Below are 27,911 nucleotides of genomic sequence, written 5' to 3'. Positions count from 1 at the left end.
GATCCTCTGCAGTGAATGGGTGCCGTCAGAATGAGAGTCCAAACAGCTGATAAAAAACATCACAATAATCCAAAAGTAATCCACACAACTCATTCATTTTTGGGTGAGCTATTCCTTTAAAGGGGTCATCGGATGCCCATTTTACACAAGTTGATATGATTCTTTAGGGTCTAATGAAAGGTCTGTAACATACTGTGGTTGAAATTTCTCAATGGTAGTGTAAAAAACACCTTCTTTACCCTGTCAAAATCAGCTCTGTCTTCAGCACGCTGATCTAGTCCATGTTTCTTTAAATGCTAGTGAGCTCTGCTGACTCCGCCGCTCTCTTCCGTGGAGTGACGAGCAGACCATAGATGTATGTAGATTTCCTACTCGACCGCTCCAGATACGTTGATGCGTCAGCCATCTCGCATTCCCCATAATAATCAATGAATATTCAAATATATACAAGCGTATAGCTTGCTATTGTAGACGCACACAGTCAATGAACTCAAAGATTCACAGACCATTCCAAAAATGGTGGATGTCTTGCGTATCGCGGCACATAGAAACAGTTGATAATGAGGCATCTTGGTATATCCATCTATGGAGCATACTAAACTTCAGCTGCAAAACTGGCTAACTAGCTCATTATTAGGAAAGGCGATTTGCAAAGATTCATAAAAACCCTTATACTCGCTTCTTCTGTAGCTGAAGCTGGATCACGAATGATTCAGGCAAACATTGACGCATTTATGTAGATCGGGGATCAGCGCATTCACTTCAAAGTGAAAGTAACGTTAATCATCTGCGTCTTCAGTGGCTCAGATGTCAGGAGTAACTGACAACTGCTATATTCATTATTATATCCAACAACAAAACCCCTCAATCGCTTAATCTGAGACATCTTGTCTTCCCCTGCACCGGAGGCGGATAGCTCTCAGCTCGCTCAGGGCGGGTCTAAGGTAAGACGGTCTTGTCAATCAACTATCGTGGGAGGGGTCTGTACAGAACTGCGTCATTCTGACAGGAACCTCAGAACAGCCTGATTTGAGAAAGGGCATTTTAAAACACCACTGGGTGGATTTTTATCATTATAGGATGTATGTGTACACACACTTCCAACACATTTTTGTTCAAACAACTTGTAAAGTGAATTTTGCATCCGATGACCCCTTTAAGGATTCACCTTTAAAGAAAGCTGATAGAATTTCAGATTCAGTTCTTTGTGTCCAAATTTTTGACTGTTAGTGTATGTTTTATCTTTAATCTCTGTCATCTTATCACACAGCATTTAATAACAGCTGTGAATCACAGTGAGGAGAGTAATATGCAGTGTATCTTCTGTCTCGGGCTCTGTATGCTTTACAGTCAATGGGTCTCATTCATGAAACACGAGCAGAACAAATTTCTGTGTAAATCCTTCATAAATCTGTTCTCGCATAAATTGCTGCATTTCCTAAAGAGTTGAATTGAGACATTCTGTTCCAGAACACCAGAGTATCTGTCTGTGATTTTAAAAAATGTTTTAATTGGCCATCAACTGCAGCCTCATTGAAATTCTGTGGAATGAAGGATCATAAGCACCTCATGAAAACATATTTGAACTGATTCCTCCCAGCCACTGCTTGTCTTGTTATTTAGCCGCTTTTGTTATGCTCTAGATTCAATACAAGTTATTCTCTATTGCTGCATAACATAATTTCCACTCATCCCTCAGTTTACAGTAATTCACTTACAATGGAAGTCTACTGGGCAAATGAAATATAGTTTCAGAATGGCTATCTTGGGGCATATTCAACCTCAAATTACATTGCTGAAACTGCTTGATTATGATTTTAAATGGTTATTGACTGACTAACTATCATCTGAATTTAATACTCACCTATGAATATATGAACCGATCTTATGAAGTCACTTGATATTCATAACACTCATCTGTATCTGCCACTTACTGTATATTTCAATTATTTTTTTCTGTTGATTTGAAAAAGAGGAACAGAATAGATTTTTCTTTTTCACCATCAAAGCTCAAGCTCATGGACTTGTACATATGTTCTCTCTCTCTCCTTCTCCTTTTCCAAAAAATAATCACACACTTTTTCAACACCATGGTATTTTTCTTGTTTTTTTCTGTAGAGAGCCATGTGCCGGAATTAGATGCTTATTATATGAATTTTCAGTGATGGCACAAATATTTCCTCTTTCTGAATGTTACATTTATTAGTCTTTTAGAAAAAGGCATCTGTGGCATGCTGGGATGCTCAATGGATGCCTCCAGAGCGATTAGAAGAGGTTAGTTTAGGGTCAGTATGTTTTTGAAGGAAGTCTATTCTTTCAAAGTTTATTTGATCAAATATCTGCATTTATTTGAGCAAAAATACAGTAAAAACTAATATTGTAAAACATTATTACAATTATTATTTTCTATTTTAATATATTTTAAATTGTAATTTATTCCTTCATTTATTTGATCAGAAGTAAAAGCAGTAATGTTGTGTAATATGATTAAAATTTAAAATAACTATTTTCTATTTTATTACACAATTAAAAAAATAGATTTGGATATTCAGCATCCATCAGTCTTCAGTGTCACATGCTCTTTTAGAAATAATTTTAATATGCTGATTTGGTGCACAAGAAACATTATTATCAATGATGGAAAAAACTTAATATTTTTGTGGAAACATGGAACTCTTTGAGAATTCTTTCAAAAGCAAAAGTTCAAAAGAACAGGATTTATTTGAAACAATTTCTGTTACTATGGAAAAGACTTCACTTTTGATCAATTTAATGCGTTCTTGCTGAATAAAAATATTCATTTCTTATATATTTTTGACCCCAAACTTTTGATGCTGTGTAGTTCACTCTCCTCACACAGTGCTATCATATGGCTCATATCAGAAAACTTAAAGACATAAAGACTATTTTCAAAGTGGTTTAAGTGTTTTTTGTTTTGCTTTGCTGTTTGCTATACAGCCCTTGGTCACCATAAACATGAGCGTGAGTAAATAATGCCAGGATTTTCTCTCTATCTTTGACTTTAAAGGCTGCATTTTCGATCTGCTGTTTCGGATGAGATGAGATGGGAAGTTTCATCCTCCAGGAGGGCCAGAGGGCAGGCCAGCGTCCGGACGTAATGTGGGGCAGTGTGGTGTTAACCCGTGCAGTTTGGTCATCTGCCAGAACGGAGGCACCTGTGTGGACTCTGGATCCTCTGTGCAGTAAGACTTCCACTTCAGAACAAGCACCTGTTTGTGCATTGGAATGACTGACAAACATTATTAATCATTTTTATTTGGCCTTCCCCTCCAGCTGTCAGTGTGCGTTTGGATGGAAAGGTGCTCTTTGCTCAGAGATAGTGTCGTTCTGTGATGCTGAGCACATCCCACCGCACTCCTGTGCTCGCAGCGCTGCCTGTGTGCCCCTTCCTGATGGATACACATGCCAGTGCCCCCTAGGCTCTTCTGGACTCTTCTACCAGCAAGGTTAGACCACAATCAATCCCACCTCCAGGTGGGATTGAACCTTATATCCACACGCCGTCCCGTCCCAGTCGCCAACATTGGTCCGTCCAATGCACCTGTCTCTGTAAGCTCAAGGTCCTGCCCATTGACAATGACCTCTCAAATGCCGCCAGTGAATCCCACCGGGTCCTTCTCTGTTGCATCCAGGGACACTGTGTTTAGAGAAGACAAGCCGCCAATGAAAATAATTTAGGGGCAGTCGTGGCCTAATGGTTAGAGAGTCGGACTTGTAATCCGAAGGTTGCGGGTTCGAGTCTCCGGCCGGCAGGAATTGTAGGTGGGGGGAGTGAATGTCCAGCGCTCTCTCCACCCTCAATACCACGACTGAGGTGCCCTTGAGCAAGGCACCGAACCCCCAACTGCTCCCCGGGTGCTGCAGCATAAAATGGCTGCCCACTGCTCCGGGTGTGTGTTCACGGTGTGTGCGTGTTCACTGCTGTGTGTGTGCACGTTGGATGGGTTAAATGCAGAGCACGAATTCCGAGTATGGGTCACCATACTTGGGCTGAATGTCACTTCACTATTACTCACAATCGTACTCTCATCCAGGTCTATGTAAATGAGGAAAGAGTCATTTTTGAAGATATTGACCCCTTTGAACGGTATGTAGCGGTAAATTATGGAGGGCTGATTTATTTCGGGGGTTTTGAAATGAAAAGAGATGTGGTGTCAGTTGCGTCTGGTGTATTTACTAAAAGGTTTGATGGGAGTATTATAGATGTTTTCTTATATCAGGACATCAGAGCGCTGGAGTTTCTACAAAACAGTGAAGGTTTTAATGTCAATCAAGGTGAAGAATAGAAAAAAATGATTGTGCTTATTGTTGATATCTTGATATTTGATTTTAGGAATTCACGTCTAGAATAGTTTTTTTCACAAACACATGCTCAACACAATCATAGTGCCCATTTTTAAGAGGTGAAATCTGTTGTTTCTCACTGGCATGGTAAAATAATGCTGCAAGGTGGTAGGAATGATCCTGCATCAAAGATACAAAAAATCATCTCAAAATCACCACACAAATGTGTTGTTTGAAGGAACTAAATGAAGAGATGAACCCATGTTAGCAGGACTGTTATATATTTGTGCCTCTTACTGAACCGCCAGCTGATATTTGACCAGATTCGTTATTCTTGATTATACCACAAAACAAACTGTTCACAATTTTCCACTCTGCACTAACATAACTTGAGTATTTTAAATAAAATAATGTGGTGACCTTTCTGAACTTATGGATCAACTACTTGTAAAGGATTTTATTCTCAATTGTCAAAAATGAGGTATAAAATAGGGCCTTTTTTTCATCAAAGGGTCATAACGTCAAACTGAATGTTTTTATTTCTGAGATACAAGGTTTGCTGTTTTTGCTATCTTGTTAGTGAAGGTTATGTCTAAATGCATTTAAAATCATATTCCATGTGTGTTGTTTAAAAAAATTATAATCAGGGTTTACACTTGATGCACTTCCTTTTCCCATAATGATCAAATGTATAATAATCCTAATATACTACCCCCAAAATTAGTGTTAATTGCTTTTTCATTGTTGTGAAATAAACAGTACCTTTTTCTGTGATCTCATGTTTTTTAATTACACTGCATGACAATAAAAAATGAGCCTCTTTAAGAAACAAAGACTTTAATTTCAGTCGCTTTACTAACAATAAAATCATTTTATTATGAACTGTACATAAACACAATGTGCTGAATATGCACATTTCTGTTGTGTGACAAGCCAAAATGTACAAAGAAATATTTGTCACCGAGACATAGAAAACACTTAAGAAGCCAAATTTAGAAAAATTAAAACAGAAAAATAAAAAGTGATGCAAAAGAAGCTGTTCATCAACCATGGGACGTTTTGTCTCTTAGCACTTTGCGTACAACGGTAGTTTCATTTGTTTGATTACAACCAGCTGCTTTTGAAGACAATGTTAGTGGGTAATTGTAAAGCCAGGTAGGGAAAATTTACATTTTAAAACAAAACAAATATCCTTTCAATTGCAAAAAAACACCAACTAAAAATCTCGAACTAGCTGCTTTTCCATATAAAAATCATTTTGCAACTTTATAAATAGTTTTTCTACTGTTTGACAGATTTAAGGAAAGTGGAGCAGTTTGATGCCAAGATCACGAACGCCTGTCTCTAGAGTCTCTCCTGTGTTTCTCATCAGAATCCCGTCTGTGTTTGTCTCTGTCCCGGTAATGACTGCTGCTGTGGTGCCGCTCTCTCTGTCTGTCGTACCTGTCCTCTTTCGAGTGGCGCTCTTTATGACTGTGACTTCTGTCCCTGTGCTTTTCGCGGTCCCTGTCGTAGTGCCTGCTTTTGTGATGGTGTCCGTCATAGTGGTCTCTCTCTCTATTGTCCTTCCTGTAGGTCTCATCGGACCTTTTGGACGGCTTGTCGCCCAAGTCACCATAGGACTTTTCAGAGCCCTTCTCGTCTTTGCTGAGGGGCGAACAGGTCGGCAAGCTGGACTCGTACGTCAGAGGCGGCACAGGGAGAGTTTGGGGAGGGATGGTTTGAGGCCAGGGTGGAGCGAGCATGTGAGGATCGCTTTGAGGGAACATCTGTGGAGGAGGTGGACCAGGAGGAAACGGGAAAGGCAGAGGAACCTGGGATTGAAGGGGTAAGAATGAGGCAGAATTGGCTGGAGGTGAAAAATATTGGGGATCAGGTGGACCAGCATGATACGAATGAAAAATGGGGGCTGGATTATATACTTTAGCATTAAAAGAAGAGGTCCTGGATTGCTTGGGACCTTCGTTTTTCCCAATGGAGGAGATTGTGGTGATGGCTTGGATGTCCTCTATGGCTTTGCTCTCTTGAGGGGATTGCACCGATGATAGCGGAGTAACTTTCTTTTCTGAATTACTTTCTGGTTGTTGAGGTTTTATCTCGGTAGGTTCAGCTGATGAAGAGGGTGTCTTTAAAATACCAAGTGATGTCTTCAAAGACTTGGTGGGACTTGATACGGTTTCTTTTTTGGGGACAGAGCTAGAGTCGTCATTGACAGAATCTTTCAATGAATCCGATGAAGTGGTTTCGCTTGTTTCTTGACTAGCTGGTGCAGCTGTGCTGCCGGACACAGACTCATCTTTGGGTTTAGCCGCCGTGAGAGAAGACAGGAAACTCTCTGTTGAAACATCTGCAGGTTTGTCACTCAGAGAAAGAATGACTCCACTCTCTTTCTTTTCTGAGTTGGTCTCCAAACTCGAGCTGGATGGTGCCTGCTCTGTTTTAACAGCTTTAGGGTCTTTTTTCTTGATAATGAAGCGATCAAGTCGAGGAGCGGTGGCTGTAGGTTTAGGATGGTTGTCTGCATGGTTTCCATTATCAACAGTTGGAGTCTTGGTTACTGTTGTTGTAGAATCACTCTTCACAGTGTCGCTCGAAGACGATGCCGCATTTCCAGGCAACTTCAGCACCCCGGGAAGAAAGCGCAAAGAAACATTCTCTTCAGTCTCAGCATCCAATATAGGTTCTTCAACGACGGACTTAATTAAGTCTGCAGTGTCTTTTTTCTGTGTGCTCGCTAGAGCACTGACAAAACTTTGCTCCGCATCTTGAGCCGCAGGAGCTTTCTGTGGGTAATCTACATGAGGTTTGCTTTCTGCCAAGAAACTTGGAGCTTCACTGACATCGCTTGGCAGGATTACCCCAAAGTCTCTTTTCGGTCTCTGGCGGATGACCAATCCGAGAAGAAGATTGGGACGATTGGTCTCCAGCCCTACAATGTGGAGCGTCACAATTAATATCAATATTTTGTCATAAAAAAAATCATGCGGATCCTACAAATGAACCTGCAAAGCAAGTCTTACCTGGACCATCAAACGGAACAATCTGATGGGGAATTTTTTCCATGGAGCCGAGAGGAATGAGATACATATCTTTAACTTGTTTGCGGTTGTTGGCAACAACACCATATCTTCTTCGGCTGCTAAAATAGGCGTACAACAAAGTATACGAGATCTCATCTTCCTCCGTGTCAGGGGAGAAACGAATGACACATATTTCCTAGGGGAAAAAACGTAAAATCACAAACAGCAAATACAAATGGTCACTTACAGAGTGTGACAAATCATTCTCACCTTTGTCCCGGAAGCACGGATTTTCTCAACATAATCCCAGACTATTTGAGGGGAGATTCGTCCACCTACTTGGATGTTGTCCGGCAAATACTGCAGACACGATTCAAAATGTTTCTATTGTATCAGCTCTGGTGTGTAAATGACACATTTAGGATGTTTCAACTGTCTGATTGCCAATTTACCTGTGTAAGTTGGTCCAGTATTCCAGAGACAGGATAAGCTTTTGTTAGAAACCTTGCCACAGCTGGCATATCAACAAAGCCGCTCCACAGACTTTCCAAACTGCTGAGGAAAGTAGCTGAAACTTCTTTGCTACTCAGACTATCTGACCTATTAAAGCAACAATTTCATAATGTCATTTAAAATCGTGTTTTCAAAACATGGGATTGCTTAAATGTGACCCTGGACCACAAAACCAGTCATAAGGGTCAATTTTTTTAAATTGTGATTTATACAGCTAAGCGCTGAATAAATAAGCTTTCCATTGATGTATGGTTTGTAAGGATAGGACAATATTTGGCCGAGAAACAACTCGGATTAAGATACAAATCATTGCTTAATCAGGAATCTTACCTGGATTCGGGCAAAAAATTGAGAAGACCTTCCTCCATGGCTCTTAAAGACAGATCGTCTATCAGTGCTGATGTAGGTGTAGTTGTGGAGTGCTGAGATTCATCTGTCGTACTAGACTGCCTCCTCACAACTGTTGTAGCCACTTTTACCACCTTTGTAGCGGCTTCCTCTGTAGGTGGAGCCATTCGACCTTCAGAGAATCATCAAAAAAATCATGGCAAGTTAATAGTACCATAAACATTCTGTAACTCAAACTTCAATAATAACTACTTTTGCAACTTTGACAAGTTCTTTTTAACATACGAAGTGGGAGATTCTTAATGGACTTAATTTATCAGACTTTGATTTTTTTTTTTTGTGCAAAAAAGCTTTGATAACTTAAGTAGACCCAGGATACTTTTTAGTTTAGCATGATATATAACCTATATAACCTAATTCTTCACCGAAAAAAAACTTTTCAGAACTTTATTTGAACCTGTGCAGATTTTGCAGTTGAGGTCAAATAGATGAGACTTGTGCAAGTTGGTGGTATCTACAGATTTCTTAGGACTGTCAGCTTTGGTCTCAGGGGGCTTTTCTTCAGGCACTTCCGCAGCTTTCGGCACAGGCTCTAGCTGAAAACACAGAGGAAAATTTAGAAAGCAATTTTCTTTTTCCTTATTGGAAAATATAACAAAGCTGCACAGAATGGAGCATAATGTCTCCCAAATCTCACCTCAACCTCTATGGCCTCTGGTGCCTTGGTAGGCTCCTGATTCTCAATTTCAATTTCCCCTTTATGGGTGATTTTAGTGATAGGACGTCTCTCTACCTCTCTCTGTTCTTTCTCAATCATTTCAATCGTCTGCCGGCAAAAACAGCAATAGGGTTAATCAAAATTTGAACAACTATGAAATGACTTTTCTGATGGACAAATTAATGTTATTTCCTGCTGCTTATTTTACTTTACTAATGAAGTGAAACACTTTGCAAATGGCATTGTTGTTTAATTAAAAAAAAATAGTGTGAGATTGTAGAAATCCAACACAGCTGTACTAACATGTCGATTCTCTCTTTGTCTCCAAGCAGCCAGTTCCTTAGAGGCCAGCTCTTCTGCAGTCATACGCACCAAATCTGCAGGGGAAACTTCCCCCTTGAGCACTCGCTTGAATAACACCTACAAAAGAACATTTATTTTCATTAACATTGCATTAGATTTTTAGAAGTGAAGTGAAAATAGGTAAACAGTAAAAATATACTGCACAGAGACATGTCAAATATGAAATCTTATTTTACAAAATTGTTGCAAGATTGTTATATCATATGCTACTGAAAAGCAATCATTATATTACCAAAAATAATGTTAAATTACTTACATTATTTTTTGCATCTTTCAGATTGAAAGTCAAACTTCTGTATTTATTTTTGTATTTGCTGTCAACACCCTGAAAAAGTGCAAAAAGCTCTTTCTCTGTTCTTCTGGCCAACTCAGCAGGCTTGTCCAATGAAATCTTCATATCGGCTTCCTTCAGTCTGTAAGATAAGAAGATAAACATTGAAGAGAATATGAATAATTTAACATTACACACTTAATATAAACGAGGTAGCTTTGTTTCAACAAAAAGCTATTGGAAAGCTATCAAGGAAAAGCTAACTTTTAACTTTACTGACTAACTTTACTGGTAAACTAGCAAAAACCACATTCACACACACCGTTTCAAAAGAATCTCCTCCAGTGAGTCCCGAACACTTCGCCTGATTTGTCCAGTGGACGGTTTCTTTGAGGTCACATGTGATATTTTCAATTTCTTTGCCACATGCTTCACACTTGGTCCTGAACAATTAAACTCAAAATTATTAACGTATATCATTTTGTATTAATTTACAATTAATAAGGACAAAACAAAGGAATAATTTTATTAATATTTGATCATTTTATTAATAAATTGACAATTTAATTTGATTTTTTTTAAATAACCACTTAATATTAAATGTAAATACTATATAAAATACTATATAAAACTAATAATAATAATAATAATAATATAAAACTAACACTATATAAAATAACCATTTGAAACATTTATACCCTTTGATGCCGAATCTTCTGACGGTCGTCGTTCTCCAACATCCTGTAAAAAAAATAAAAATAAAAAAAAAAATACTACAATATAGCAGTGAAAACTGCAATTTGAGCCAAAAAAATTCAAGTGGCCATATCACTGGTAGTTGTGTGTGAGTGTATAACACACCTATCCATGTGACACTGAGTGAACTAACTCTAACCCCTTTACACCCATGTGTTAATGATATAGAGAAGCAGATATGTACAAACCCTTTTAAAGAAAGCTGGTGGCTACCACACAAATCAAAAGCTAAATCAGAAAGGGCAGAACAAAATATATATGTAAATCTGCCATAAGAAATCATCCAATACTTTAATGCTTTAGAGAAAAACAACTTTTGTTTTTGCACTAGGTTGATATAGGAACAATCAGATCCCATGTTCTTTCCAATTAAAAGGTTTATATTGAACATTTGTATTATTTTTTCCCCCTTGAAGTGCAATTATAATGTTTCTCGTTTTTGTATCAGAGTTTCCATTAGTACAAACTCTTAATTCCTTTAATACCCTTTGATTTAATCTGATTTGAGGCAATGACACGCTAATATTAATTTAGCAGCCTCTTGTCTTTATGACAATTTTAGGCACAAACTCAAGTTTTCACACGATTAAAGTGAAGTTGCTTAACTTCTACACTTTCATTTATGTCAGTTACACAACACTTTTTAAGTAAAAATAAAGATAATTAAAACGAATTTCTTCAAACAAATACTTTCTACAACTCTTGATTTTTATGTTGACATGCATATATTTTCATCGACTATGCATGTAATCCTATTATTTTGCAGTCTACTACAGGATGACTTGTTTGCTTACTTTTCGGAAGGGTCGTATTCCACCTGCGGTGACCGACTGCTGGGGTCTCTGTTTTTGCTTAGCAGATAACTTGTCATCTGACTGCTCTGTGGCTTGAGCATCAGTTTTCCCATCCTCTTCCGCACAGCACTTCAAGCACACATACTCCTGGTCCTCCTTTTCCATCTGCTGAACTTTAGCCAGATCCAGACCCACACAATCCCCGTGAAACCAGTCATCACAGTGGCTGCAGCCCACCATGAACCTAATCAAACAAACAAACAACAGCAGTGTTGATGAAACTCACAGGTCTGTCTTCAGCCCATCGCTTTAAGCAAATACATACAGATCTAACATGAGGCTTTTCTTACTACCAATTTATTTAGTTTTATGAAGGTAAATGTAAATGACTTTTTAGGACCTAGCAAAGAACATTTAAGCAATAAATATAAGGTACCAATACATCAATTTGGTCTCTACACATGTATTAAAAAAATTCATAGTTACAACAGATCAAAAAAAAAAAAAAAAAAAATACCTTCCAACAGATCTCCATTACTTTTTTCATCTAGAAAAAAAAATGTAAAAATAGCGAAAGGCTTGAATAGCTCTGCTCTTAACCACTAGAATATAAATAACTTTTAAACAGTGTCATCTTCAGCAGTATTTCTTTTCTTATTTTCCATTGAAAATGTTTAAAGATTATTAAATCAAGATACATGTACTTAAGAAAATTAGTCATGATTTATGAAAGACTGGTCAACATGAAGTAAGTTTATAATTAAAACAAAAGCAAATGCTAATGGATGCAAAAATCAACAATTCAAAGGGGAAAAAAGTTTTCATACCCCTTTGGCAGAGGTTTGTTCTTATTTAGGCATCTCAATTCATTTTGTTCAATTTCACAGAAAATGACTTCATATGTTCAGTCTGCATCTCAAGTAAATGCATCTTGATTTAAGGATGTTTAGATTTCTGCATTGGAAAACAAAAACATACAACATAAATACCTTGACTTTCTGCTCTGATTTAACAGACCTTAAGAAGCGCCACAGAAACCCTGGTTATAACTGACATTTTGAACAGGCATGCATTGATATAAAAATTCTGGCTAATAACTATTTTTTTTCCCTTTTCTAGTATTAAAGTACACATTGTCCAAATACAATAAAACACTATTTAGGTACCACAACTTTATATAATGTAGAGTATGAACAATGGGTATTCATTTTACTAAAGATTGCATTTAACAAGGTTATTCAATTATTAGTGTTTTTTTTTTTTTTTAGATTAAAGGGCCAGATTTACTAACAGCTTGCACCAGCGCAAACCCTCTTTTGGCATTAAAAACTACTGTCAGGATTTAGTAAAGATGTGTAGTGAAAAATTTGCAATTAAAATGGATGGACAGCTGACCTGCATTTGTGAGAGTTTCCCTTTCAGACGCAAAAAAATTGTTGGAGGGGACTATTTAAATGAATCACGCATTGTTTACTACTATCTAATTTGCTCTGCTTGTTTGCGACCTTATGCTAATTTTCACTGCTCTTGGTAGACTGCATTGTGTTAGATGATGACAAAGGTGATCTAGATCTAAAAACATCTTTAAAATTATAAAGAAAAAAAATGTATTGACTTATAACCACTTGAATGAATTTAGAGATAAAAGTTGACATACCGGTTGTTGTGAGGTTTCTTGCATAATCCACAGTGCTTGGTGGGATCCCACACAGTCTCGCTTTCAGGAGGCGGCTCACCCTCGGCTTCCTTCTTCACCACAGGGGCATTATCAGGGATAAACAGCTGCGGCTCCTCTATCGAGATACTCCTTGAGTTTCTACTCTTGTGTCTTTGCTGGATCTTCTCCGTCTTCTTGATCTTGACCTTCTCTTGCTCCTCTTCTCCTTGGCTGTTTGTCACAGGTGGGTTTGTTTTGTTTACAGAAGTGGGAGGATTTTGTGGCTTTTTCGAAGGGTGAGGAGGCTGGACTGACTTGACACCAGGACCAGAATCAGATGACAGTTTTCTGCTGACAGTCGGGGACACCGGGACAGGTGGGTTTACAGTTTGGTTCACAGGATGTCCATCTTGCATCTTTTGTATTTTTGAGGGTGATTTAGGAGTGACTGGCCCACCAGGGCGTTTCAAGCCCACCTTAACGGGCTTTCCTTTGAGACTCTCTGGGTGGCCTGTAAGTATCTTTTTGTCTCTGGGATGTCTAGATACTTTCTGCATGAGCCCTGGCCTGGTGAGATGAGATGGTTTATTTTTGGCAGCAGACAGAGCCTGTTTGTGTTTCAGAAGCTTTCTGACTGCAGGTTGAACCGACGTGCCATTCTTGTTCCCTGTTTTTTGTGCGCTTAGCTTTTGGGTCTTGATTTGGTCATTCTTTTTGGCGTCTGCTGGTGTGGCGTTTTCCACGCTAGGCTTGAGTGGCATGGTGCTGTTAGTGTCTTGTACTTCATTAGGGTTCACATACGGCCCAAAATCCATTGGCATGTCATCACTAGTTGACTGGCCAACACTCACTTCCCCAACAACTTCTTGTGTAGAATTGATAACTTCTTGTGTGCCATCTTCTTGATTTTGTCCCAAATCGAGTGCAAGGCCATCAGCAGCGACACCGTCATCCTGGAAGCCCAGAGACTGAAGAGCGCTTGTGCTAAACGATCCAAATGCTTGCGACGGGCCAGGAAGCAGTTCGATTTTATAGCCCCCGACGGTAACAGTTAATCGACGTAACACAACTACCGGATTCATAGAGGAGTCAACCTCATGGACTCCAAAACGACGGCTGAGCAGGGCTTCCCTTTTTGCATCAAGGTTTTTATCTCCTCCTGGGTTTCTGCTACATGTTGACTCTTGCTTGTTACTCTCGGCTGCTTTTCGCGCAGGACCTGGGCGCCTGCCTTTAACTCGACCGCGACTTGCTGAGAGAGAAAAATGGTTTCAATACTCTCACAGTGGCAAAACAGAACAGATGAGCAGTCAAACAAAGCAAATGGGCAAAAATATTGGTTTCAGAAGACTTTAAACCAAATAATCCTTAGACTTTATTAATATCCCAATACAGACATTTAAACCATATCAAAGGAAGGTGAACTGGGAAAAAATGTCAAATATTTTTAATTAAAAAAAAACAAAAACTTTGATTTATTTTTTCTGTCCAAATAGTGCAAGTCACTCACAGCATCTTGAGAAAGAGAAAAAACATCTTGAATAAACATCTAATAGTTTTAAACCAAAGTAAAAATTGCTAAGAGACGTAGACCATCTTAATAAATCACTTATAGATGACTACGCGCCGTTTAAAAAGTTTATTAATTAAAAAAAATATATATATGTATGTGTATGTGTATATGTATGTGTATATGTATGTGTATGTGTGTATATATATATATATATAATTTTTTTAAATTTATATAAATTTAAATTAATATATATAATTTTTTTTTTTTTATGTGCACCTGTTTGTCTCCTCTGTAAATGTCTTCTGCCCTGTGGTAAGCTGGACTGACTGTGTTCTCCATCAGATGGACTCTGACTAACACCTGCTGTTGTCATGTCATGATCTTCAGCTGCAAAACACCCACTCAAAGTAGTTAAATTACAAACCTTCTTCTAAATTAATGCACAAACAGACTTCAAAAGCAACTACTGTACCTGTTGAGCTCCCAAGCTTAAAACTGACATCTTCATTTTCTAAGAGATGAAACTGGGTGCTAGCAGATCCAAACATGGGATCTTTGTCACTGAGCATGTTCTTCAGTGAATCTTCAAGTTGGCCGTGACCTGCTTCAAACTCATCACTAGCTTCACATTCCAGATTCTGTCCAAGTAACAAGGAATCATCCAACTGGTCACTGGGAACCAGATGATTGAATGGACCACCAACTATATCCATGAATGCCTGCACTGTATGGTTTGCTCTGGAAGAGTAAAACAATTGTTATAAATGTATCTTGAACATCTTCTAATGTTGAGTATTTTGACAAATAAGTTGGATTGATGACATTAACTCCACATTCATGCACATTGCTTTGCTTCTTTTGTCAAAAAAAAAAAAAAAGTCTTACAGTATTGTTTAGTATTAAAGCAAAATGTATTGCAAACCATACACAGACATAGGGTAGACAGGAGCTAGCTGTCACAGTGGCTGGATCTCAATAACTACTAGCTTTCAAGTCCAAAGTCCAGTTGCAAAAAAGTTTATTTACTCTAGCAGTGAGTTTTGAATATTGTAGGCAACCGTGTTCAGTAGCTTTGGCAATATAACATTAAAACCTTTCTTTATTTGTTGTTGGGAGCCAAGAAGTTAAGATATGTTTAAACTAAATTAAGTTTTACAGTTTTAACGCATTCAGATTACACTTTATTTTAAGGTGTCTTGTTACAGCTTAATTACACAAATATGTACGGAGTAGTATTAATTAACTACATGTACTAACTATATGGTTAGGGTTTAGTTTAGGATTACTTGCATGTAATTATGCGTAATTTATTGTTATTATAATAGTGCGTACATGTAACTTGTAACAAGGACAGAGTAAAATAATGCGTTACCAGCACTGCTTTTTTCTGCTGCATTACGGCTTGAAATAAACTTTTCCATTTATTTTAAATGCCACAAAACTTGAAGCAACTTTGCGAAATCAAGTTATGTGCCTATGCATACGTAAAAAAACTACTCTAGGAAATATTCACTCCAATAAAAAGTGTGGCAACTGGCCCCGCTCTCCCCTAAGTTACTTGTAAAAACTCAGCTACAGAAATGCTTGTCAAATGAATTACAACAGCATGTAAAGCAGCAGCTGTCAAACTGCACAAGTGCATTACAGAAAACAAACACACTGCAAAAAATGCATTTGAATGGTTTCAAGTCTTAAATTAAACCTATCGCTTTCGGAGTAGACTGGTGTTTTTATTTTGGCTCCAGATCGGCTCACGTGCACAGACAGCTAACATTAGCGCATGCGGCCCTCAGCAGATCACACATTCATTGACTCTCTCTGGACAGAGAAGGCAGATTTAAAAACAGCGTTAGTGTTTGCAAAAGATGCATTCGTTGTTTAAGCAAAGCACTGCGTTAAAAAAGCCTCACAAAACAAACAAACACACAACCAAACGTTTCCGCGGGCCTTTACCAACCAGCCTGTGTGTAACTTCTCACCCCCTCACCAGACCGAATAAAACTCACTTTTATCAACAAGAAGCGTTCGACAGCATTTCCCAAATGTGGAGATATATATAGTTAGCGGTACATTCGTCGCGGTTTTTGCACAAACTCGTCTCGAGTCGCGTCTCGTGCACCGCAAGAAGGCCTCGCGCTAAACGAACCGAGAGCGTGAACGCCCACTCCGCGCGACGCTACAGAAAACACTCACCGCGTTCGTCACTGTGATCGAAGAGCCAGCGCATAATGGGAGAAGGACTTGTATTATCGCTTACGTTGTTGGGACGCCATACGGGTTGCCGTTGTCGTTAATGCCACAACCTTTTCCGCTTGAGAACTGCGGTGGGACACAAGTAGTACTTCCTGTTGACCCTCTGAGCCAGCAAACAACTCGTGACGCGCTGGATCTGTCGGCAGGTGGCAGTGTGATCCAGCTGTAGTCAGTATTTTACTGGTAGTAAGTTTTTTTTTTTTTTTATAATTTTTTTATTGAATGCTTGAAAAAACAGTAACAATTGTCATCATCAGGGGCATAGCCATAATTTCAGAAGTGACAAAAATGTGTGTGTATATATATATATATATATATATATATATATATATATTTAGTCATTTAGCAGAAGCTTTCGACTTACAAATGAGGACATAAGAAGTAATCAAAACCAACAAAAGAGCAACAACGTGCAAGTGCTATTACAAGTCTTGCCTAACGCAGTACAGATAATTATTATTATTAATTTAATTTTATTATTTTTTTATAAATAAAAAGACATAGATAAAATAAAATTAGAATAGAGAGTGCTAGAGTTAGAGGGGCAAGTAAAGATGGAACAGATGAGTTTTTAGCCATTTCTTGAAGATGGGTAAAGATTCGGCTGCTCAGATTGAGTTGGGCAGGTCATTCCACCAGATGGGAACAGTTAATGAAAAAGTCTGTGAAAGTGTTTTTGTGTGTCTTTGGGATGGTACAATAATGTGTCGTTCACTTGAAGAACGCAAGCTTCTAGAGGGCACATAAATCTGAAGTAATGAATTTAGGTAAAGGGGTGCAGAGCCAGTGGTGGTTCTGTAGGCAAACATTAATGCCTTGAATTTAATGCGAGCAGCTATTGGTAGCCAGTGCAAATTGATGAACAGAGGCGTGACGTGCGTTCTTTTCAGCTCATTAAAGATTAATCTTGCAGCGGCATTTTGGATTAATTGTAGAATTGGCTGGAAGACCTGCCAAGAGAGCATTGCAATAGTCAAGTCTGGACAGAACAAGAGCCTGAACAAGGAGTTGTGTTGCATGTTCCGAGAGAAAGGGCCTGGTCTTCTTAATATTGCATAATGCAAATCTGCAGGACCGAGCAGTTTTAGCAATGTGGTCTGAGAAATTCAGCTCATCATCAATCACAACTCCAAGGTTTCTGACTGTTTTTGAAGGAGTAATGGTTGATGAGCCTAAGTGGAAGGTGAGATTGTGATGAAGCGATGGGTTTGCTGAAACTACAAGCAGTTCTGTCTTAGCTAGGTTCAGTTGAAGGTGATAGTCCATCATCCAGCAAGAAATGTCTGTTAGACACACTGAGATATAGATATATAGATAGATATATAACATCTCTGTAATATATATATATATAACCTACCAGTCAAACGTTTTTGAACAGTAAGATTTTTAATGTTTTTTTTTTTAAGAAGTCTCTTCTGCTCACCAATCCTGAATTAATTTGATTCAAAATACAGTTTTACTATGTAAACAACTGCTTTCTATTTGAATATATTGTAAAATGTAATTGATTGCTGTGATCAAAACAGAATTTTCAGCATCATTACTCCAGTCTTCAGTGTCACATGATCCTTCAGAAATCATTCTAATATGCTGATTTGCTGCTCAAGAAAACTTTTTTAATAATAATTATTATTAATATTTAACGCAGTTGAGTATATTTTTTCAGGATCCTTTGATGAATAGAAAGACCCAAAGATCAGCATTTATCTAAAATAAAAAGCTTTATATTATACACTATACCATTCAAAAGCTTAGAGTCAGTGTAATTATTATTTTATTTAATTTTTTGGGAAAAGGAATTATAGAAATTAATACTTTTAGCAAGGATGGTTTAAAAAATGATAAAGTGATGATAAAGACATTTATTATGATACAAAATATTTCTATATCAAATAATTGCTGTTCTTTTGAACTTTCGATTCATCAAAGAAACCTGAAAAAATCCTACTCGGCTGTTTTTATCATCATAATAATAATGTTGTTGTTTTTAGCAGCAAATCAGAATATTAGAATGATTTCTTAAGGATCGTGCGACTGGAATAATGATGCTAAAAATTTAGCTTTGAAATCACAATTAAATACATTTTAAAACTTTTGACTGGTAGTGTATAGGCAACTTTAATTTTTCTCTTATTTCTAGCTTTTAATTGGCTTAGAAATCAGATACACTGCTGGACAATAACCAATAATAAAGATTTGTTTATATATATTACAAACCCTTTTTTTTAATCACATGAGGCAGAATAGTTTCTATACTGTAATGAATGCTATGTCAGTTAGCCAGGGCCGCTGCTGGCCAAATGGGTGCCCTTAGCAGAATTGTATTGTTGTGCCCCCCTCCCTCAAATATTAATGTAAAAAAATCAACAACAAAAAACCTACTATAAGGGTCAAAATAGAACTTTAATAAAATATAAAAGTAAATTAATAAATAAATTGTCATTAAATTGTATTATTTACAAATTACAATTGTAGCTCTAGACAGTTACCTGTGGCTATTATTTTATTAATACAGTTGTCTGATTTTATAGTCTCAAGCATTCAGAAATCATGCAAAAGAAAATTAAGCCGTTTTACTATGATAAAACCATGGTTAATTTTTGTAAGGGTTGTGATGTCCACATGTTTTTTTGCTGAAGAAATTATAGAGGCTGTGTCATAAATTGTCAAAAATTAAAGATTAAGTGTATATTTGAATTAAATGTTTGGTCAATAGCCCATTAAACAAGGATATGATCGTCCTGTAAGTGTAACAGCAACCATTACCAGGCCTTTGGCACCCTTTGCAGGCATTTGTAATAACATGTAATGTTGAAAACAAAAAACAAAAAAAAAACAATTAGACACCATAACAAAGTTTGTAATGGTTTTACTGGTTATAATGGGACTTAATGGACCCTGTTGGTCTCTACTGGTAATTGGTAACCTTCTATTGGTGGCTTGTTAAAACCAATAAATCCTAATGGAATATGTCCCAAAACACACTATAGAAGTATATACATTTTTTTTTTAAAAACCCTGTTTTTGTTTAAAGAAAGAATTGCGTGAATTTATTTTTTAATAATATTAGTAATATTATTTAAAGTAATAAATTAACATAATTTCCCACTTTTTATTTATATTCATATATAATTTTATATTATCTTCACACATACCCTCGGTCTTCATCTGATTATTAATTATTTTTATATATATATATATATATATATATATATATATATATATATTTAATCATATATAATTCGGGTTTCTGATCAGCCAAGCGCCCCCTGCAGGAATACAACTGCAAGTGAACTGGTGCGATTTTAAATTACCAGGAAACAGAAGCAGCCATATCAGTTTTGTTTTGGACGTCACTGGGGCGTGGAGTGAAAACTTTAGTCAAACATCTCAGAGCTGTAGTAGCACAATTAAATTAAAATATGGTACTTCTCCTAGATTTTTCTTGCCACGTGTTATTAGGCAAGGGTGTCCATTATCCTTTATTTATTTTTACTAGTTTCCCAGATATTCGCTTCTTATATTTCTAATAGTGGTCTTCATGGTATCTCTATTGCTGACAAACAGATACTCATCCGTCAGCTGGCTGATGATACCACTCATTTTTGCAAGATGCTAATCAAGTTCCTTTAGGATTAAAGTATCTCCAGCAATTCTCCAAAGCATCAGGCCTGTTCTTGAACCTCACAAAGTGTGAACTGATGTCCATCAAAGAATGTAATTTGTCAGAAATTTGTAATATTCAAATCAAAGATCAAATATCTTATTTAGGTGTTATTATAACAAAATAAAATACATTTTTGGGGAAGTCGTGGCCTAATGGTTAGAGAGTCGGACTCGTAATCCAAAGGTTTTTGGGATTGCAGAGATTGTAGGTGGGGGGAGTGAATGTCCAGCGCTCTCTCCACCCTCAATACCACGACTGAGGTCCCTTGAGCAAGGCACCGAACCCCCAACTGCTCCCCGGGCGCCGCAGCATAAATGGCTGCCCACTGCTCCGGGTGTGTGTTCACGGTGTGTGTGTGTTCACTGCTGTGTGTGTGCACGTTGGATGGGTTAAATGCAGAGCACGAATTCCGAGTATGGGTCACCATACTTGGCTGAATGTCACTTCACTTCACTTCTTCATTTAAAAATAAATTAGAAAGATGCTCCTTAAATTTTAATCCATTAATTGAGAGTACTCAGAAAAAACTGAATATGTGGCTCCAACGTGATTTCTCATTGAAGGGAAGACTCTTACTAGCCAAAGCTGAAGGTTTGTCAAGGTTAACATATGCTGCTCTCTCTTTCAATGTTGACACTGCCATTCTTAAAAAAAATTTATACAATGCTTCTCAACTTTGTTTGGAAGAATAAAACTCATTTTATTAGAAAATCTGTATTTATGAACACCATTGAGAAGGTTTAAACTTTCTTGATTTCACCACTTTAAATAACACCTTTCAAATAAATTGGATGATAAACTGTATCAATAAGCCCTCATCTACATGGAATCTGATCCCTAATGTTGTTTTTTCCAAACGGTTTAAGTTTCTTATTAATCTGTAACTATAACATCATGAAAATCCCTGTCAAATTATCTCTTTTTCATAGGCAAATGTTGTTGGCTTGGTCCCTCATTTTTAAACACAATTTTACACCTCACTCGTATCTACTCTGGAATAACAAGAATCTACTGTATAAACACAAATACATTTTTTTTAATTGGTTTAAAAATGGTATTACTTTTGTGTCTCAACTTTTCAATCAAAATGGTTCAATCTGTAATTACTCTGAGTTTTTAGCGAAGCATGGAGTTCCTGTTAGTCTGAAAGAGTTTGTAATTGTTGCTGATGCAGTGCCACGTGGAGTTCTCATGCTTTTTAGAGCTCTTTCTTTTCCAATCTCATGTCACTCAGTGGATCTTTGTAAAACATTTGCTGGAAAACAGTGCCTTTCGTCATCCAAGTCAAAAAACAATAAGAAAATGAGAGTTTTGTTTCAGATGGAGTCTATTTCCGTGCCTTATGTAATCTCTTATTGGAATGGTTTAGTAAGTGATATTCCCTGGAAGAAAGTTTGGTCATTACCTCACAAATATATAATTACTAACAAAATGAGAGAAATTGCATTTAAGTTGATTCATAGAATTTACCCGGATAAGTGCTCTCTTCAAAGACTTAAGAATTACAAATTAATTAAGAATTAATTATTGTCATTATTACAATTGCCATTTTTATTTAATTTCTTTATTTTTAAAATGTGTATAGGTAGTATTTATAAAGTTTTAGCTTTTAGTTTTGGATCTGTTTTTAGTTGTTTTAACAATTGATTGCTTCTGTTGTCCTCATTTGTAAGTGGCTTTGGATAAAAGCATCTGCTAAATGACTAATAATAATAAATAAGAATGATATTAATACCAACTGTTCTTTCCGTTTAGAAAACAATGAAACGTCTTTACATTTATTCTGGAGTTGCTCTTACACAACATCATTTTGGTGTGACATTCTTGACTTTATCAAATGTTATGTGAATCTTAATTTTGAGTTTACTTCTAGAAATGTCACTTTTGGCTTTCATGAATGTGAAAAAAGATATTATGCTTATTTTATAAACCTTATTTTCCTCTTAGCTAAAATATCATATTCATACATGTAAATTTTCCAAATGTACACCTCTTTTTGTAAGATTCAAACTTGAATTGAAAGTGTATTTTAAATCTATTGAATTCTCCACGAACTTGAAAGCAATAAGAGCAGTGGCTTTGTTGATGGACTTCCTCTGGACTGAAAAACTGAATGACCCTGGACTGTTGTTGTGATTTGACGATGACTATTGTTATTGTTCTTTGTTTTTTTATGCATTCAATAAAACAATTAAAAAACATCTCAAACGTACAGAAACAAGCCGTGAATCCATATCGCCAGACTGTCGTAAAAACATTGACTGTGACGGGAAGTAGACGTATTTCCGCGCGTGCGCAGTACAAATCGTTTTTCCGGTATACGGATCAAGTACTGTCGAAGTCAGTGGGCTGTTCTCGCGCTGTAGTTTAATCTAAACTCTTCGAAAACATGCTGCGAGGTGAGTACACAGTTTTTATTAACGACACAAAGCAAATATATCTCCTCTGTGTTTCTTTCGCTGTTTTTATTTAAAATCCTTTTTATTTGAACTTCAGATCTCTTCGCCGTCATTGGGATTACAGCAGCTGGGGCTGGTATGTAGTAAAACCTAATGTTTTTCAGAAGCATAAAGTAATAGTTCATCCCAAATGAAAATTTTCTCGCCTTCAGGACCTCTAAGAAGTAAATGAGGTAGTTTTTTCATTGGAACAGATTTGGAGAAATTTAGCATTAGGCCTACATCTAATTTATTTATTTTTTTAAGGTTGTCAGAATGAGAGTTCAAACATCTGATAAAAACATAACAATTAATTATGATGTTTTTAACTTACACTACAATACATGTCCTATATCCATATTAATATTGCTTCCTCCAGTGAAAAATGCTCAGATCAAGCACAGTTTACAAGCCAAAACAGTTCTAAACAAATATGAATGGACTGGTATTTTAGCCAGAAGTTTCTTGTTTCTTACAAACGTCATATGGTGTAATAGATTGACTGGAGGCGTGTGGATTACTTTTGCATTATTGTGAAGTTTTTATCAGCTGTTTGGACTCCCGATCTGACGGCACCCATTCACTGCAGTGAAACCACTGTTGAGCAAGTGATGTAATGCTAAATTTCTCCAAATCTGTTCTGATGAAGTAAAACTCATTTACATCTTGGATGGACTGAGGGCGAGTATTTTCATAAAATTGTTATATTTGGGTGAACTATTCCATTAAGGGTGAAATGCTAGTTATATTTAATGCAGTAATGAAAATAAAAAATTTTCACAGAAATGCTTTGAATTATTTATTCATTTTCATGTTGATTAGCTGGTGCCACACTTCTGGCCCCGGTTGTGCTCGGGATGGCTGGTTTTACAGGCGCCGGTATCGCGGCAGGCTCTACTGCAGCTGGCATGATGTCTTCAGCAGCCATTGTCAACGGGGGCGGTGTGGCTGCAGGAAGTTTGGTCGCTATCCTCCAGTCTGCAGGTATTGACTAATTCTTTGTTAGGCGTATAAATGCCTTAATACGAGCAAAACAATTAATTAGCCTTATAAGCTACATGTCTAACTGCATTTTTTAAAATAAGCAATAGTACCTTATATTAATAAGAATTGTTACATGGAACGGTTTGTATTCTGAGTTGGATAAATAAATATGTATGACATCACTGGGCTGTGTACACCTGGGGACTGTTTCATAAAACAAGTTTACCAAATAAGCCAGGCGTGTTCAGTTAGTCTGACTAATTTGGAACCAAATCAACTGACAATCTGGCAGACTAATGCTGGGTAAAATATTTTTAAATTCTCATAAGGTCTTCAAAATGTGAGAGACCGCAAACATGAGGACAAAAAAATCCTAGATTTAACCATTTTGCTCCTATAGTGTGTGGTGTCCTCGGGTTATCGCCACCCCACCCCACCCCACATCAGGATTTCTGATTGTAAATATTCTGTTGAATATTATTTACGATTCAGGGCACCTCCGACGTTCTTCTGAGCAGATTCAGTCACTCTTAACACACCTCACACCACAGGAAAATCTGATATGATAATCTTTAGAACCACCAAGATAATTGGGACATTACCTAGGATTGTCGGAAGGGGAGAAATCGGCCCAAAATCAGCCCGATTATCTTGTGGTGTGTACCCAGCATAACTTAAATAAACCAGGCTTATCTGGTAAACTTGGCCCCAGTTCTTTGTGTCATTCTAGTTCAGTTGTTATTGCTGTTATAAGCCTTTTTTTTTTTCCCTCTCTCTCTCTGTCCTTGTTTTCAGGTGCTGCTGGTTTGTCTGCAACAGCAACAGCTGGTGTGGCATCTGTGGGTGGTGCTACAGGAGCTCTAGTAGGTGGAGCAGTTAATTTGCTGAAGAGGATGAGGAAATAAGAAATGTACTGGAGTCCAAAGAGCTTCTGATCACAGCTGGCTACCATAAAAAAAGAGTTTAGCAGCAGCTTCTGTGTGTTTAATTGTCTGTAGCTTGATTTGAAACATTTCATCACATTTTGAAAATAAGAATGTAAGCACCCGAAACACATATAAAAAAATCTGTGATTGTCATTTGCCACTTTTATAACCAAAATTACGGGGTCATTCTACAGCTTTAAAGGGATAGTTCACCCAAAAATGAAAATCTGCTTACCCCAAGGGCATCCAAGATGTAGGTGTAAGATGTAAGAACTGAAGACTGTTTCTTCAGTGGGACACAAAGATTTTTAACTCAAATTGTTGCAGTCTGTCAGTCATATAATGGCAGTCAATGGGACTCACGGCTTTTTAGAGAAGAAAAAACAGACAAAACCAAATTATACCCTGCGGCTCGTGACGATACACTGAGGTCTAAAGACAAGAAACGATCGGTCTGTGCAAGAAACTGAACAGTATTTGTTGTTTTTTGACACTCCTAATTGAGATTGTAGATAGTTCTCTCTCAAATGGGCCATTGACACTATCTCTTTAAGTCACACTAAAATGTGGTCTAATCATAGAGCATCATATCTGTTTAAATGTATGTTCTAAAAGGACTTTTACATTGTGTTTACATCCTGTTCATTATTATTATTCACTGTTTTGCAAAGATTGTGAAAATATATCTACTTTAAAACGAATCCATGTGGTAAATTTCTGTTGCTAATCATGTGACCAATTGCATTTACAGACACTTTGTAATTCACAGTTACTTACAAATGATGAACAGCACAAGCACGGGATTAATCATGGAGAAAATAAAGTTTCATACATTACATTTACATTTATCTGACGCTTTTATCCAAAGCGACTTACAATTGCTATATATGTCAGAGGTCGCACGCCTCTGGAGCAACTAGGAGTTAAGTGTCTTGCTCAGGGACACATTGGTGTCTCACAGTGGACTCGAACCCAGGTCTCTCACACCAAAGGCATGTGTCTTATCCACTGCGCCATCACCACCCCATACACACCACCGTTTCAATACAGAGTTTTGAAGTTGACCAGAAGGGTACAGTACAAGCAAATAGTATCTTAAAAATAAAAGTTCTTTATTGGCACCTGTGGTTCCATGAAGAACTTGTAACATCCATGGAATTGTTCTAATGCACAAAATGTTCTTTATAGTGGAAAAAGTTTCTTGAGACAATTAAAGTGTTCTTCACACAATAAAAATAAGGACTTTTTAAGAACTTGTTGAAAGGTTCTTTGGGGAACCAAAATCACGCACGACTTCTCTGCTAAAACCCTCTTCAGGAACCTAAATGGGTTCCAAAGTTGGATTTTCCCAGTGATTCCATAAAGAACCATTTTAATATTCTGAAGAACCATTATCCTCTATAAAGACTTTTTTGTGCAAATGAAGGCTGGGATATTAAAGTTTCTTCAAGGAACCATAGATGTCAATAACTTTTTTTTTTTAAGAGTGCGAAGGTTTAATAAGAACAAATCTTCACTATATATATATATATAATTATTTATTTTTTTAAGTGTGAGAAAGAATCTAGAATAAAATGCATTTAATAGCTTATAGAAAAACTTTATTTTTAAGTGTTCTTCAATGTCATTAATGTTTTGGCTACATAGAAACTTGATGGTTCCTTCAGTACAATCAAAAAGGAACTTACATTGCTAAATATAACACATTCGATGTGTGTGATCCCGTATAGTCTGTTTTATTCATCTGATCAGCTGACTGCCTGTGTCAGAAACAAGGCCAGTTCACACACTACCACAACAAACACTTGTTACAGGGTTTGGCTGGGTCAGCCTTTGGCAATCAAATCAACAAAAGAGCAATGATATGCAAGTGCTATAACAAGTTTCAGGTAGCTTAACGCAGTACACATGTACATTTTTTTTACTATTATATAATAAAATGAAAACAGATAGGATAGAAAATGAATAGCGCAAGCTGTGTTAGGAGACCTTTTTTGCTTGTGTGTATAATAAATAAAAAGAAAAATATAATACAAAAAGGTTAGAAAAGCTAGTGTTTTATTTTTTTAAGAATAGAATAGAGCTAGAGTTAAAGGGTCAAATAAAGATGGAAGAGATGTGTTTTTTTAGCCAATTCTTGAAGATGGCTAAGGACTTAGCTGCTCGGATTGAGTTGGGTAGATCATTTCAATAAATAATAATATACAGGCCTATATATATATTTTTTTTTTTATTTAACTTCTGTATTTTCTTAAATGTGTGTATAGAGTATTTACAGAGTGTTAACTTTTAGTTTTAGTTATCTTTTCTTATTTGTAAGTCAATATGGATAAAAGCGTCTGCTAAATGACTAAAAGTAAGTAAAGTATATTTATTATTTCAACCATTTTGGTGTTTGTTCTTTCTGGATATCCACTGGCTTTTTTATTATGTGTGCAGTTGGTGTTGATCTTGATTAAATCGTTTTGATGAATGGGAATTTCTGAAAAGGATACACCTAAATACCTTTAAACTCCAACCCTCACACATAAGCAGACAGTCCAAAGCAGTTTCAGTTGACTTGAAATGGATCTCTGCAAGTAGACAGCTAGCCTAACGTTACCTGAAAAAAACTGCAGAATATTTCATACTTCTCAATCGAAGACTAACCTATGTTTGTTTTCTTCTATGGTACAATGATCGCAGCTGGCTCTGGAGCAGGTAAATAGAATGCTAGATGTCTTTTCACTAGATAGAAGACAGATGATTTTCAAGTTTTGCTACATTTTATTAGAATGTCTCTTTTCCATGGTCGGGCCGAACGGTTCTAAAAACGGTTTTATTGTTTCCACCTGTGCTCGGTTCGGCACGGCACCATAAGGAACTGTCCAGAATTCTCAGCAGTTGTGTCAGCAGATGCGTGTGATGCTGCTCAGGATTGTTATCTGGCGACTAGTTTCTCTCTGTAGCAGGCCAAGCGTGTTTGTGGTCGATCTCATACCCTGAAAACACTCCAGGCCTATACCTTGAATGAAGTCATTTTGGATAAATATAGTTGTCAGAATGCTGACAGGCTGGTTTTGGATGACAAGTGGATAGCCTGAAAGAAACATATGGACAAAAGTGTTGGGACACACCTAATTATCGGTGATTCCATTGTCAAAGGTGTATCAAATCGAGCACCTGCCTTGTAGTCAGCATTTGCAAACATTTATTGAAGACAAAAAAACAATTTTCTTCTGAAGAGCTCAGTGAGTTTAAATATGGTACTATGGTCGGATGCCACCCTTGCAGTAAGTCAGTTTGTGAAACTTCATCCCTGCCAAACATTCCACAGTCAACTGAAAGTGGTATTAATGTAAAGTAGAAGCCTCTAAGAACAGCAGCAACTCAGTGATGAAGCGGA

At 37.1% G+C, this 27,911-nt stretch overlaps 2 protein-coding genes and 1 pseudogene across 5 annotated transcripts in view; 2 read left to right on the top strand and 1 right to left on the bottom strand.

Annotated features, from left to right (window-relative positions):
- The window catches only part of LOC306882570 (protein eyes shut homolog), a 219,487-nt pseudogene extending 216,015 nt beyond the window's left edge, over nt 1–3,472 (top strand). Inside the window, exons 43-44 of the transcript in view lie at nt 3,029–3,203; nt 3,295–3,472. The product of the transcript in view is annotated as a protein eyes shut homolog (transcript). The remainder of the gene's footprint in view (nt 1–3,028; nt 3,204–3,294) is intronic.
- Nucleotides 3,473–5,079: 1,607 nt separating this feature from the next.
- LOC306882106 (uncharacterized protein) lies at nt 5,080–16,627 on the bottom strand. Of its 3 annotated transcripts, none has more exons than XM_079436581.1 (16): nt 16,516–16,627; nt 14,731–14,996; nt 14,535–14,645; nt 12,746–13,997; nt 11,089–11,332; nt 10,237–10,279; nt 9,861–9,981; nt 9,524–9,680; nt 9,208–9,324; nt 8,884–9,012; nt 8,644–8,782; nt 8,169–8,358; nt 7,778–7,925; nt 7,596–7,685; nt 7,326–7,521; nt 5,080–7,234 (listed from the first exon to the last, which is right to left on the bottom strand). In XM_079436581.1, the coding sequence occupies exons 2-16, from the start codon at nt 14,969–14,971 to the stop codon at nt 5,634–5,636; spliced, it is 4,779 nt and encodes a 1,592-aa protein (XP_079292707.1). In that variant the 5' UTR covers nt 14,972–14,996; nt 16,516–16,627; the 3' UTR covers nt 5,080–5,633. The 3 variants fall into 3 exon arrangements, with proteins under 3 accessions (XP_079292707.1, XP_079292705.1, XP_079292706.1); XM_079436579.1 differs by having other exon boundaries at nt 16,452–16,624; XM_079436580.1 differs by lacking the exon at nt 16,516–16,627 and adding an exon at nt 16,265–16,430.
- Nucleotides 16,628–22,469: 5,842 nt separating this feature from the next.
- Nucleotides 22,470–25,227, top strand: LOC306882710 (uncharacterized protein). Its single transcript, XM_079437550.1, has 4 exons — nt 22,470–22,577; nt 22,675–22,713; nt 23,439–23,600; nt 24,396–25,227. The coding sequence occupies exons 1-4, from the start codon at nt 22,568–22,570 to the stop codon at nt 24,503–24,505; spliced, it is 321 nt and encodes a 106-aa protein (XP_079293676.1). The 5' UTR covers nt 22,470–22,567; the 3' UTR covers nt 24,506–25,227.
- The last annotated feature ends 2,684 nt before the right edge of the window (nt 25,228–27,911 follow it).

Source organism: Barbus barbus (assembly GCF_936440315.1).
Source record: "Barbus barbus genome assembly, chromosome: 16".
NCBI classification, from domain to species: Eukaryota; Metazoa; Chordata; class Actinopteri; order Cypriniformes; family Cyprinidae; genus Barbus; species Barbus barbus.
The sequence above is the reverse complement of the archived record's forward strand: the minus strand, read 5'-3'. Positions and strand labels throughout refer to the sequence as shown.